The 13,977-nt window shown below is 32.6% G+C and overlaps 1 protein-coding gene across 1 annotated transcript; it reads right to left on the reverse strand.

Annotated features, from left to right (window-relative positions):
• Positions 1–2,685: 2,685 nt before the first annotated feature.
• On the reverse strand, positions 2,686–4,239 carry LOC140013913 (probable sarcosine oxidase). Its single transcript, XM_072064153.1, has one exon. The coding sequence runs from the start codon at positions 4,041–4,043 to the stop codon at positions 2,838–2,840; it is 1,206 nt and encodes a 401-aa protein (XP_071920254.1). The 5' UTR covers positions 4,044–4,239; the 3' UTR covers positions 2,686–2,837.
• Positions 4,240–13,977: the final 9,738 nt, after the last annotated feature.

Here is a 13,977-nt window from a genome sequence, read left to right on the forward strand (position 1 = left end):
GTAATTGAGTCGATATTAGCTCCATAGTTTCCCACCTACAAATTACAGGGATGGGTTGTAGCTAGAAATCTTATTAAATTTGGTTCCTAAGTTTTAAATGTTGTATATACTATAAAATTAAGAATTAATCTTTTTTACATTATCTATCAGTGTATACATTGACGGATTTGAATATCTTACACATTATTCCAATTTGAATTTGAATACCAAATTTCACACATGTCATCACAAATTATTGACTCATGATATTTTGACAAATAAAGATCACCATTCATTCAAACAAATGTATTAATGGCAACAGATGCATATAGCAAGTATAAAAAATGCAAGGGATCTCCTTCCACAATGAAAAATCAACAAAAATAGAACTCTTGAAACTCCATATCTTTATCAGCAATGAAAAACGGTGGTTGTGGGGATATGGATGCAATGTTTCAAACCGCCAATATAAACTGAAATTATTCCTAATCAGGTAATATGAGTTTACAGATGACAAGCAAAATCACACATTCCAAAGAGCAAAGAAAAACTCCCACAAGTAAACCTTAGGAAGACAAAACTCTTGCTAGAAAAACCTGAGGGAAAAGACTATCCTTAAAAAGTTCTAGGATACATTAAACTTGCATAAACAAGAGATAAATCCATAGAGAGAGAGAGAGAGAGAGAGAGAGAGAGAGAGAGAGAGATCTACATAAGGCTCGATTTTCAATGGTTTTTTCGTGTTTGATATGAATTCAAATACATAAAAGAAAGTGATAACAAAGAAGTTACCCTTGTCACATGAAATCCAACTCTCCATCTTGCTCCTCAATTCTTCATCCAAATCTAACTACAAGTACAAGATAGAAAAACTATACTAACTATACTATACTAAACTAATGAATTAAGAAAAATTAGTGAAAACCACATTTTTAGGTAGTGTCTCTAGTCTTCCAAAGTTATTAAACAAGCTCAACAAAGACCCTATTTATAGAGAAATTCAAGATCAAGATGAATTGTTTCTCGTTGGCAAACTTGTCTCTTAAAATCACCAAAAGTTGTTTCTTGAAAATTCTATGCTTGCTTGCTAATATCTAGCCGGATTTCTTACAGACAAATTGGTCAAAAAATTTGTGTGAACAGAGTACAAGTTGCAGAATAAGTTGTAGCCAAAAATGAAGAAAACGTGACCTTAGAAAATGCGGGCTGAGGTCATGTATTACCCCACATTTTGCCTCTTTTGCAAGTTTTCTCCTTTCTAGTTAGTCTTCAACTTTGCTCTGTTTTTGTACCAATTTCAATTGATATTTTCTCGATGATAGAGGCTAAACTAACTCTTGTACAAAACATAGAAATTGTAGCCCTTTAGTTGCTTTCCAATGCATCAAGAATCACCCGATTTGGAGTTTTGTATACTGATAAATGATAAATATACCCTTGACTGATCAAAAATCTGTTTCAGCTTTCGGCAATAAAAATGACCACCTGTATTTAGACTTTTTGACTAGGAAAACTCATGAACTGAATTTTGCTATCTTCATTAAAAATGGAGTTATATGTTAGCTTCAAAATGATTCAAAAATTACCTCAATCCAATACTTGTAACTCAAAATATAGCTGAAATACCAACATGTGTCAAACTTTTTCCCTTTTATACTAAGTTGCATTTCATCTTTTGCACTTCATACTCTTTAAATCAATTCAATTCATCAATAATTGTCCAAATATCTTATCAAATCACTCCAATTGATGATTGAATTATTAAATCCTATAAAAACATGAAGTTTTCACCAATTTAATCTATAGAAATGTAATTTTTGATATTTAAACCGCAAAATGCATAATTTACTAGAAACCTAGTTAATTAACTATAGAAATAAATAAAACACGCCAAAACTAAATAATAAAACACATTTAAATCACACAAAAATGCACACTTATCAGTTAATCAATCGATGATTACACCATTGGAAGACCGATATCAAAGGCTAAGCATGCAAGTTTGTTACATTTTGTGCCCAAAAGAGGTAAATTTACATTTGGGGGCAGTTGTCTATCAGCAGAGAATTAGTCAGGTTAAGTTCAATTGAATCCATTAAACAAGAAAATGAGTAATAGTTGGGCCATTAAAAACCCGGAGGTTCTACTGGATTTCACTAAATTTTTTTATTTTTAAGACAAATATTTCAGGTTTTGTTAAATTTTTTAATACTAAAATGAATAAAAAAATGATAAAATTTTTTAACCAGAATTGAACAGATAAAACTGGTTAAATTGCAAATCGGAAGCTGTTCCGGTTCAATTTTTTATTCAGGTTTAAAAACATTGCATATTTGTGAAAATATCAAAGAAAATGGGGTGAAGATATCTAAAATATTAGGATAAAGAGATAGAATAGTGATAAAATTAAGAAAAGTGGTGATTGAAAATAGTCTGAAACTTTCAAAACCGTATCATCCGAAAAGTGGTGATTAACAATAGTTTGAAACTTCAAAAGTAGGAAAAGTGCTGATTAAAAATAGTCTGAAAAGTGCTGATTAACGATAGTCTAAAACTTTCAAAATTAAGTAATGTGATGATTAACAATAGCCTGTACCATTCCTATCTTCCGAAGGAAAACAACAATGAGAGAATAGCAGATAAAGGACAGTAAAACATGGGAAAGCACAAGAGAAAGATTACTTAAATTAGCATGTTGGACTAATATGGCGAGTGGAATCAGTGTTATTACTGGTTGAGTGCATGTACAATAGATGTCTCAAAGTTGTAGCAATTCAATCATCGTAACTCAAATATCTGACAGGAACGACACAAAAATGGTATTCGCTTCAATCATTCCTCAAATCAACCGAATCGACTTAATCGTCAAAATCCTCATGATTTCCTTCTGAGTTTCCCTCAAACCTTTTTATATTAAAGTGCTTCATATCCACATCTTTTGCTTGCATATCTATAGCAAGGTCAGCCAATATCCTCCCAATAATTGGTGCCATCTTGAAACCATGTCCTGAAAAGCCTCCAGCAACCACAACATCCTTCCCAAATTCTCCATCCAAGTAATCAATCACATAATCCTTGTCAGGGGTCATAGAATACATGCAAGATTGTGTCAAGACAGGTTCGCTGGAGTCAACGAGACCACCAAATTTGCTTTGGATCCATTCTTTTGTTGCACTAAGCGTATCAGGCGATGCAGACCAAGTTCTCTTGTCTGGATCACAGGGATGGCCACCGTCCACTAATATTTTGAGCAGTCCTGGGAACTCCAAAGATGGAGTGCCAAAGATGTGAGCCTCACCATAGCTCGAAAAAGTCGGAAAACCACTTTCAATCGTGAACTCAGCCTCATGCCCTTGTTCTATTTTCCAGTAGTATACAGTTATTTCCTGGGGTTGTATGGGTAGAGTTAGACCTGCAACTTCCTTGACCAATTTTTTCATCCAAGCTCCAACTGTGACAACACATTTTTTCGCCCAAAACATTTGACCATTTCTGGTGCTGACCAAGATGGCATCTTTGGAAGGATCTTTCTTAATATCTACCACTTCCATGTTGTCTCTAAGGCTTGCGCCGTTCTTCATTGCAAGCATTTGAAACATTGAAACTGCCTTGGTTGGCCTAATAACGCCACCATGCTCAATCACCACACCAATCCAATCCTCAGTTAATTGAAACTTGAACTCTTCGGAAACTTGGTTATGGTTGAGAACTTGAACAGGAACCCTGTTTTTCTGGCAGCTGGATATCTTGGCCTGGAGGGACTTGTCGTATGATGAACCCAAGTCAATTTGGGAAGTCTTGAAGTAGACCTTGTAACCAGCTTCTTCTTCGGCTTCTTCCCACAGTTTTGCTGACTCTAGGACCATTTTAGGGTAGAAATCTTTGGTGTAGGTTGCACGGATGGTTCTTGATTCACCATGGGAGGAGCCTCGGTGGTGCAAGAAATCGAATTGCTCAAGCAGGAGTGTCTTCTTGCCACGTTTAGCTGTTTGGTAAGCTGTAGAACTGCCCATAACGCCTGCTCCAACCACTATTACATCAAAAATTTCAGTACAATTTTCCATCCCTTAACTTTTGTAATTCACCAGAGATTAATGGAGTTGCGAAAGCTACTTGATTAGGCTTCTCTCTCTCTTTCTTGATGCTCTGATGCTAAAAAATGGCGAACAAATTGAGGAGGAATGCCCCAAGAATGTGAGTTGGATTCGTATTTATAAAATTTTGTCATAAATTAATGTACTTGACCTTTTTTTAATAGTTGAAAAATGATAACATTACCCTCTTTACTTAACACGCCCTTTCTACGAAGTTTCCTTTTAATGGTCTTCTTTATAAGAATTACTTTGTTTTGGTCTTTCTTTATAAGAGTTGACCTAACAGGAAAAAAGATGTATTTTCTACCCTTCCTTTCACTTTCGTCTGAACAAAAATAAACGTTTTCCCTTGAATCATGGACTGTTTGTTAAAACAAATTATTACTATGTTTTGATTATTTCTTTTTATATCGACAAACCTGGTTTTGATGCGTGCATCTGCGTACCTTCTGCGCTTCTTCCTTGCTTGTGTCGGTCGAATATTCGAGTTTAGAAACGACAAGCCAGCTGCCATGGTTGTCTTTTCAGGAGTTGATATTTCAACATTGCTACAATTTTTTTCTCTTAAGGGTGGGGATAGGTCAGTGTTTTGTACAATTAGTGAACATATTACCCAAAAAAAAAGCATAAATTTTGAAAACTACTTGTCCAGCCCATCACGTAAGAATGTGAGTACAAAATCAAAGACAAATATTTAGGTAAACTTAATCTTGTAGAACATAGCAATTATTCGACTTGTTTTAGTATTTTTGCTTTTAAAAAGGTGCAAGAAATAAATTAGGGTGGTGGACAAGACCAAATCTACCTGTAAACCTGCGCCTTTCAGCATTCAAGTCTGTAGTCAATTTTAACCCGTAATCTTGCCAAGCCAACCTGTAACTTCTAGTATCATTTGGCTATATAACTTGCTAATGATAGTATAGTATTCTTGTTGCTTCCTAATTTAAGGTTCAGCAAGACACAGGTTCTATTTCGATGGTGTTTTTTGAGAATGTTTGTGTAAATTTACTATAACTTGCCTCAATTATTTTATGAAAACATCCTCTCCCTTCTCCTTCTCCCTTCTCCTAATGTTTGTGTAAATTTGAGAATGTTGATATTTGTCATAAACACCTAATATTTTAAAAACATCCTCTCCCTTATCCTTCTCCCACCCTTTCTCCTCCCTCCAACACACCGCTCCCCTCCCTTCTTCCATTCCCTCTTGTCTACAACCTTTCCCCCTATCCATTTCACCTCCTTTTTCTCCTCCCCACTGTCCCTCTCTCTCCCCTCCATTTTTCCCCTATCCTACTGTTCCATCCCCTCCTTATTCCATAAGGATCTGGTCGGGATTTGTGGTTAGTGTGATCATTGGGTGTGAACAAATTTGCTTTTGGAGAGGAAGGGAGGGGCGAGGGCAGGGTTGGGGAGAGGGAAGTGGACAGGATGGAAAGGAGAGAGATGGGAGGATGGAAAAAGGGTAAGGGAAGAAGGTGGTGCAGAAGTGGAAAGGGGAGGACGGGGTGAGGGGGAAGGAGGATGCAATGGATCGTGGTGATGGAAGGGTGGAGATGGTGGTATACGTACTGTTTTTGTAGGCTGTATATTTTGGGTATTTTTGTGAAGTTTTGGATATTTTAGGATATTCTAAGGTGTTTTTAACGAGTTACTTTGTATGGTATTGTTAAGAGACCAAATGTCCCATATTGATATTCTAAAGATTTTCGGCTACATTAATAAGATCTCGGATTCTAAAGATTTTCAGCTATATTAATAAGATCTTGATCACTTTATTCATCACTAATTAGTTTTGAGATGAAAGTCGAAATTCTTTTTAATGGCATCAAATTTGAGTTTTGGATTTGTTTGTTATCTCGTTTACAGTTTCATCCATGACCTTGTTTCTTTCTTTACTGATTTTGAGGATGCAATGGATTTTTGTTCTTTTTTTACTGACTTTGAGGGTGCATGGGTTTTGGGTGAGGCGTTGTTTACCTGTATCTTAAGCCTATTCAAAGCGTTAGAGATATATGTTTCACATAAATATTCCAATATTTTACGGTCACATTAATAAGATTTTGGATCATTTTACTCATTACAAATTGGTTTTGAAACAGAATATTTTAAAAAATTATTTTTCTAAAACACACTGAAAATAGGGGCACCAAATTAAGTCCAATATTCTTAAAATTATTTTAAAAACATCCCTTGATCAAGGTCTTGTTTAATATTCGAGCCCCTTATGCTTCAGGCAATTTGGAGTTTGATGATCCTCTGTTCAATGTTTGATTACCCCATGGTTTGTTGCTGATTTATGTGACAATGAGTTTGGACCATATGGACCACTAACAAACAACCCTCGCTTATAGGATTTGTATTGGGCTGGATTCGGCTTGTAAAACTTGGACATAAAACCCATGAAATGGTCATGGGTGGAAAATGGATTTTGGGTAATTCCCAATTCTTACTTCTGCTATCTGTAGTCAGTCCAAAAGTTGTTTCTTTAATTTAGTTGGCATTAAGGCTTATGTTAGCCGAAAACTATCTTGTCTATTGATTTTTAGTAAACTAGTTTCTGATAGATTTTTAAAATTCAAAATATGAGGGTACTTATTTTCATTTCTAATTCTAGTGCTTGTAAGACAAAATTAATAACCTGCTAATCTCTTGACTTCGTTCGGATTGAGAAATTTGACAAAGAATTTAAAATCCACTCAAATCGCTATTATTGTTTAGATTATTAAAAAGAATTGATTATTTATAATGACCACATAAAACTCATAATTGCATCAACATGATGCTATGATAGATTCTAAAGCAAGAAATCGCAAAGAAAATCATAGGAATTGAGGGAGGGAGAATCAGTTATTTATGTTGCATCTCAAATGACATAAACAAAATTTATAAGTATTAATAGTGGAAATTTACAATGCCAAACTTCAAAATAGTACTAATTGCTATTAGTGTAAGTATTTGAAGATTCCAAATAAGTACAAGAAAAAAGTTGTGAAAAGTTAACATTGCAATTCAAGTTAGACTCCCCTTTGTACATCTTTAGGACAAAATTAACAGTGGCTTCCTCTCCATTGCATCTGATTGCATCCTTATCATGCCTAGTTAGTACATTAAGTAGATTTTTGTAATGTCAAACTACAAAAGTTTCAATTAGATAAGAATACAAGATAATTAAATGCAAAGAAAATTTTCACCATCAATTACGCCAATATGCATGTATCTTTAGGAAACATAGGTATCGTTTGATAATCCAATTCAATGCTTAAATTTAATGGATTCAGATTTTAACATATTCAGACCATTTGATAATCAAAAATTGAATATCTAAATTAATTAAGTAGCACTGAATTTTATAGGCAAAACTTGCTCCCAAAATTAAGTAATAAGCTATTCACTTATCACTGAATATGATATGCATTCAAATGTATTAGATTTAATACTTAACAATTTAATAATTTAATGGATTCAGACTTTAGATTCCAGACTTCAATTTTTATATTTTAGTTTTCTCAAAGGCACCCATAGTATGCTAATAGAGTAATACAATCTATCATTGTGAATCAAAATCTATGCATCTAAAAGTCAAATATCCACACCTATATATCAGCAGTAAAAGCAAATTAAAAAAAAATACTCTCCTAGGTTCTTAAAACACACATGTACGAAAAAATATTTTTATTTCAAGGACAGAATACATGGGTGCATCACATTTTTTTCTCTTAATTAGTCCTTTTCTCCCTTCCAATTAATTAAGAATATAAGTATAAAAAGTGCATATGTAAAAATTATATCTAAAAGTGTGATGCCAAAATTTGACATTTTAAAACACTTCCATCGCAATTTGAATACAATCAACACATGTAAAATAGCTTCAATTAATGGCAAAATTAGATAGTGAACTTTGCTAGTTCGCTCTAATCCACACAAGTTACTCATAACACCCATAAAGATAAAAATATAACTATTACAAAAAAAGACAGCAGCAATTCTTCAAAAATTTCATAATGCAAAATTCAATTTTAGACTACCAAGAGTTCAACAAAGGAGACAAAGGCATTTTGCTGAGCTACAATGTTAGATTTGAGTAATTTGCCAAGATAAATCTTTAATGATGAAAATATGTACACTCACAAGTGGGGAATCCAATTATTCTAAATTCAAGAATTAGCCACTTGCATGAAATTTCATGAGTAATTTGGGATAAAAATTAACTTCCTTTCCTGGAAAAAAGAGAACAAGAAATTATGCATTTAACCCATCAATCATGCTGAATGCTTTCTTAAAATGGCTTGAATTTAACATCAAAGAATCCTTGGGACTAACTTCACTGCCATTGCATGTTCTGGCAGTCTAAGCTTGCTTAGGCTAAAAAAAAAAAACATAGCTAATTGTCTAAAAAAAAGGCATAGCATCCTTTCTTAGCTTTGCATTGCATAAATTCAAGGCAAACAAGTTGATATTGTTAGACCACCATTCATTTATTGAAGTTAGGAATAACACCTAGACCAACTGCAATAACCTTTCACTGTGTCTAGAAAACCACCTATCACTGTGTCTAGAAAACCACCTATATATTTCTTGTTAATTGGTTTTGGATAAGTAAGTTAGTTGTAATGCCTCTGGAATACAAATACCTTCATGTAATTAATTTAGAACAGCTTGTCTCTTGATAATCTAATTAAACTCATCTAGTTGTCCAGGCCATAGTTATTAAACCCAACCCGGAAGGAAATCCGACGAATGAGGTGTGTCAACGGGTTACTGGTTCAACCAGTGGGTGAGTGGTTGAATCGGTGGGTCACTAAATATATTTAAATATTATATTTCATAATTTTTTATATAAGATCGATGATATAAATTATAATAAATATTGTCATAGCAAATGCTCATATAATTTAATTTGCTATAAATAATTAATTCATATAGGAATCAATAAAATATTAAGTTATTTAGTGATATACCAAACTTCAAGTATAAAATTTTATCTATGTTTAGTGTAATTATCTAACTTATTTATGAATTTTAAGTACAAAAAAATTATTAAAAATAATATTTGTTTTTAAAATGAATTATGTAATATGTCATTTTTTAAGTCCATTTTATAACTTATAGAGTTTGGGGGTCATAAATTTTTATTAAAAGATTCCAATAAATTTGTTTTAGAGAAATAAAAAAATAAGATAAAGTTGACAAAATGTTTATATATTATAAGTAAGCTATTTAATCAACAAATGGTGAAGTAGCTTGGTGGTATGCACGTTGCTGCCAGGACCAAAGGTCCATGGTTCACTAGTTTGACCGGTTCGACCGCCGGACCGGGTTTAATAACTATGGTCCAGGCAACCTTATATAAACTTCTACCTTAAATCCATCTCTTTGATGGCACTACCTTTACCACCTACTTGCACTGGAGATGATTATTTCAGAATCCATAATCCAAATGCCAGTTTCAATGGCACTATACATAGAAGCTGTTGTACTTTTCTATCCCCTAAACGTCAATGCTTAAGCAAGAGCAATATGTTAGCAACCTTTCTTAGCTTTAAAATTGCTTAAATTTTTTCACTAAACATGCGAGCTGTTGTACTTTTCTATCCTCTAATGTCAATGCTGAAGGGAAAAAAAAAAAAGTTAGCATTCTTTCTTAGCTTTAAATTGCTTAAATTATGCAAGGCTAACAAGTTGATATTATCAGACCACCATCTTTTCTAGCTGTTTCTTCCACATGATAGATCTTCCCACTTCAAATTAAATGAACCTATTCATCATTATAAAAGCTATCATACAATTGATTAAAAAAGTGGGTGAAGCATACCACACCTAAGATATCATAATTATCAATTGCCACTTACAACAAATAAATGGAACTTGCAGCTATTACCTAGGGTCACGCAATAGGAAAGTTCAGCAACTTATAAAGTTTTGATGTCTTGCATGTACCCTTTAGCTATCATTTTTTATCAATTGAATTCGTTCAATTGATACAATATGTGATTTCTCTTGGGTCTACTTGTTATTCAAAACCTTAGTAAAATTTCATTCTTTGAGTACTCAACAAACGGTGGTCTGACAATATTACCAATACATATATTTAGCTCAAGATTTTGTTTTGCCATTTTTACAAATAGGTTTTGGGTATTAGGCAAAATAGAACTTGTTCCCTTCAAATTTGTTTCTAGTTTACCTAAACTTCCAACTAATGTTTCAGCAATAGAGAAATTAAATAGAAAGCAACAAATATTCCACCATTATTAACTATTAAACTCACAAACAAGAAAGTAAGTTCATGAAAACCATTTAAAATTGGAGCACAAAATTTGAATTAAATGATGGTAATCACCAAAGAAAAAGTTAACAAGGAAACTTCACCATGCTTTTCTACTAAAGAAATTCGGTATGATAGCGATCGGCGATAGTGACGGTGGCGGTGGCAAACTTTAGTCGACAGATAACAATTCCTCCCTCCTCCTTCGACTTCCCTTATTTTACCTAGCTTTGCCTTTCCTTTCCTTTTCGTTTCTGTTTCTTGAGAATTTTTTTTTAACAAAAACAACAACTACTGTCCACAAGCTTACTTGCTGGTTTAGTGGTGAGCGCACTCACCACTAGTATAATTTTCCATATGGGAAATTATACTATTGGAAATTATTCAGAAATTATACTATTGGACAAGCCAAATCTCAATATAGTGAACACAAAACTTCTGCCTTTGCATCACTTAAAATTCCATATACATTAAAATTCCATATGCATCACATAATGATACTTTTATATCGCGTTTGAATAATTTTGGTTGAGTATAGAAGGAGGAGAAGAAGAACAAGAGGGGGGAGAGAGAGAGAGAGAGAGAGAGAGAGAGAGAGAGAGAAAGTACTTTCACGTGCTTTTTTTGTTGGGTATTTCACTATTTTTCTAGTATTTGTTAATTGTTAGAGTATTTTTTGGGTTGTAATGGTACTAGCTCTACATATTTTGCTAATTTTTTTTATATCTATAAGTGTTTCTTGGCTATATTCACCTAATTTTTTTGAATGAATATTTATTATTTCAAAAGAATTATTTTTCTCTTCTTCTATTTCACTTATCTTCATTGCTTATTTCATATTCTGTATCTGTAGAGATAAATATATTTTCATCAGAAGAAATTTCCTTTATTTCTACAAATCTATTTATTTCTATTAACTCATTATTATTAATCAAGTTTTCAATATCATCATCCACTTCAAATCTCATTTTATTAAATTTTTTAGGACATTGATTTGCTAAGTGCCATTTTTCAAAAACAACATTGACAATTTGTTAAATTTCTTTTTTCTTTTATTTCTCTTATATATCTTTTTCTTTTTTGAAAAATTTTCTCTACGCTTGTAGTATTTAGCATTTCTTGTTTTCATATATTTCTTTTAAAATACTTTTGCTTTTTAAATCTATTTTTCATCTTATGATAATAATATGGAGTGTCGCATTAATATCTAAAAAGGATATTTATAACAAATTAGAGAAAATACCAGAAAAATAAGAGAATCTATAGAATGGATTCATATAGGTTCTATTCAAATGATTATTAGATCTACATATAGAGAAGGACTAAATACTCCTATAGATTTTGCTAGTTGATAACCGAATAAAAAACAGAGAAGAAACAACCCTTGGTATCCTTAGAGGAAATCTTAAATATCAAAAGCTAATTTTTTATATATATCCAAAAATTTATTGTAATATACAAGATAAAAATTTTGATAAAACATTTTCCCTAATACAAGATTTCAAAAGAAAGGATTTCTTTTTTAATGAAAATAGACCATATTCTATTACATATATGATTTCTTATGGTCTATCAAATACTCATCATACTAAACACTTTTCTAATACTGAGTTCATAGATCTTCCTAAATTATTTTCCACTCTGATACCATTTTAGTACCCAAATTTGAGTCAAAATTTAAGTTTGGATTGGCTAGCAAGATATTCGTATTTATCATTCTTGATGTAAAAAATATTTTTATTTCTAAAGTGTATTCAGGATGTATAACATTTATTGATAAAGTACTAAACAGGTTTGAAATATTTTCCATAAAAATTTTTCAAGAGAATAGAGTGCAAACCATATTAAGACTAACAATTTTTTATTAACAAAAGAAAGGGGTTCAACATGCTTCCATACCTTAGATTTGATTTTTGACTGACAAAACTCCAGCTACTTCCCCAAGGACTTCTTACTTGGGCATTGTAGCCTCAAACCACCAGGGTGACTTCCTTGAAGGGCTGCTTCAGAGTCCTGCAATATAACTTAGATTCGTTTTCAACTTCTAAGTGTACTCAGATGTAAATATGAAAAGTTATGAAGAAACTTGTTTCTTTTATTAATGAAGAAAGTTTAGTACAAGATATAGGTTTAGCACTCTACTCTCTCTCTCTCTCTCTCTCTCTCTCTCTCTCTCTCTCTATTAAATATGAGAGAAATTTTTCAAGAGAATCAGTAAGGTTGACTTGCCAAAGTTGAACTCTATGAGGACCTGAAAATTATTTTTAAAATTTGTTCTGTTTTTGAAAAACTAATTTTTATTTCCTTTTAGGTTACTTTACTTGTTTATTTGCTAGTCTTAATTTGATAGTGATTTTAAAGGTTAAGTTAAGATTTTTCTGTTTTCCCTTTTATAATTTTGATGCATGTTAAGTTTCGTAAAGTATTATGGTAGTTTGACCGACTAGTGAGATGTGTGTGTTATATTTGGTGAATGAAAACAAGTGTGATACTAGAGGGAGTATGTGATTAGAAGTGTTAAGAGTACATTAGAGGAGCATAAACTAGCAATTAGAGGCTAAGAAAGACAGAGATAGGAATGGAACCAAGAGACGACAAGTGTCAACGTAGGAAGCTTTCTTTGACTAAAAATTCCTTTAGTCTTTATCTTGCATTTTAGCAAAAATTTCCTTCATTTCTCCTTCCTTATGGCCGAAATTGAGAGAGAAAATAAGAGAGAAAAAACTTCCAAATTTCATCTTGATTTCCTTGTTTGATTTGTGAAAAATCCAAACACCAACCTTAAACCACACCGATTACTCTTGAGTTAAGCTTGGAGGGAAGCTTTTGGTGGAGTTACTTGAGGAAGAAATCCCTTGCTTTGTAGTTTTCCTTGGAGGTTTGAAGGTATGAAACTAAGGAACTTGCTTCTCTTTCTATTCTTGCAATTTATTGGGCATATGACTTGAATATGGAAGTTTTATAGCTGGTTTCATGGATTTGTGATGTTGTTGGAATTTTTCAGCTTGTATTTATATTTTCCAGCCATGAATTGGGAGTTTCTAGCTTTGATATGGATATGAAAGTTTAGATATGAAGATTTGTAGCTTTGGTATGAAATTTTAGCTTCGAAATGGGATAGTCCAGCTTTAGATGTGAAATTCCAGCCTAAGGTTTAATTTTTCCAACTTGAATATGTGATGGTTATATGCTGTATATACTTGGTTTAGTGAGTTGGTGGCCTGAAATGTATATGCTTGATTTGAGACTGTTTTGTGGTGAGAATGAAGCTTGAAAATGGCTGGAAATTAGGGAAAATAAGGGGAAGCGCTGCTGAAAATTTTTTCTGCAGGAGACTTTGAACAGTTTTGGAAAATCTGTTATATCTTGGTGTAGAAAAATCCAAATTGAGTTCCGTTTGTTGTATTCGAAACTAGACTCATAGCTCTTTTAACTGTATAAAAATCAAGGGTTGTTTCAACCCCTATAAATACTAGAAAATTTACAAAATTTCTTGAAAAACCATGACTGTTCTATTTTGCACATGAGATAGCAGTGATTTTGAACTGAAAATTTGAGTAACCTATGAGTTGAATTTCATGAAGATATCTTCTAAAGTCTATTAGTACTTTGAGTCTATTTTCTAATGGTATAAGTTTTGTG

This window comes from Coffea arabica, chromosome 8c (assembly GCF_036785885.1).
Source record: "Coffea arabica cultivar ET-39 chromosome 8c, Coffea Arabica ET-39 HiFi, whole genome shotgun sequence".
Classification (NCBI taxonomy): Eukaryota; Viridiplantae; Streptophyta; class Magnoliopsida; order Gentianales; family Rubiaceae; genus Coffea; species Coffea arabica.

Bases quoted from the DNA above. Each gene is read 5' to 3' on its own strand.
- LOC140013913 (XM_072064153.1), bottom strand. From the start codon at position 4,043: ATGGAAAATTGTACTGAAATTTTTGATGTAATAGTGGTTGGAGCAGGC.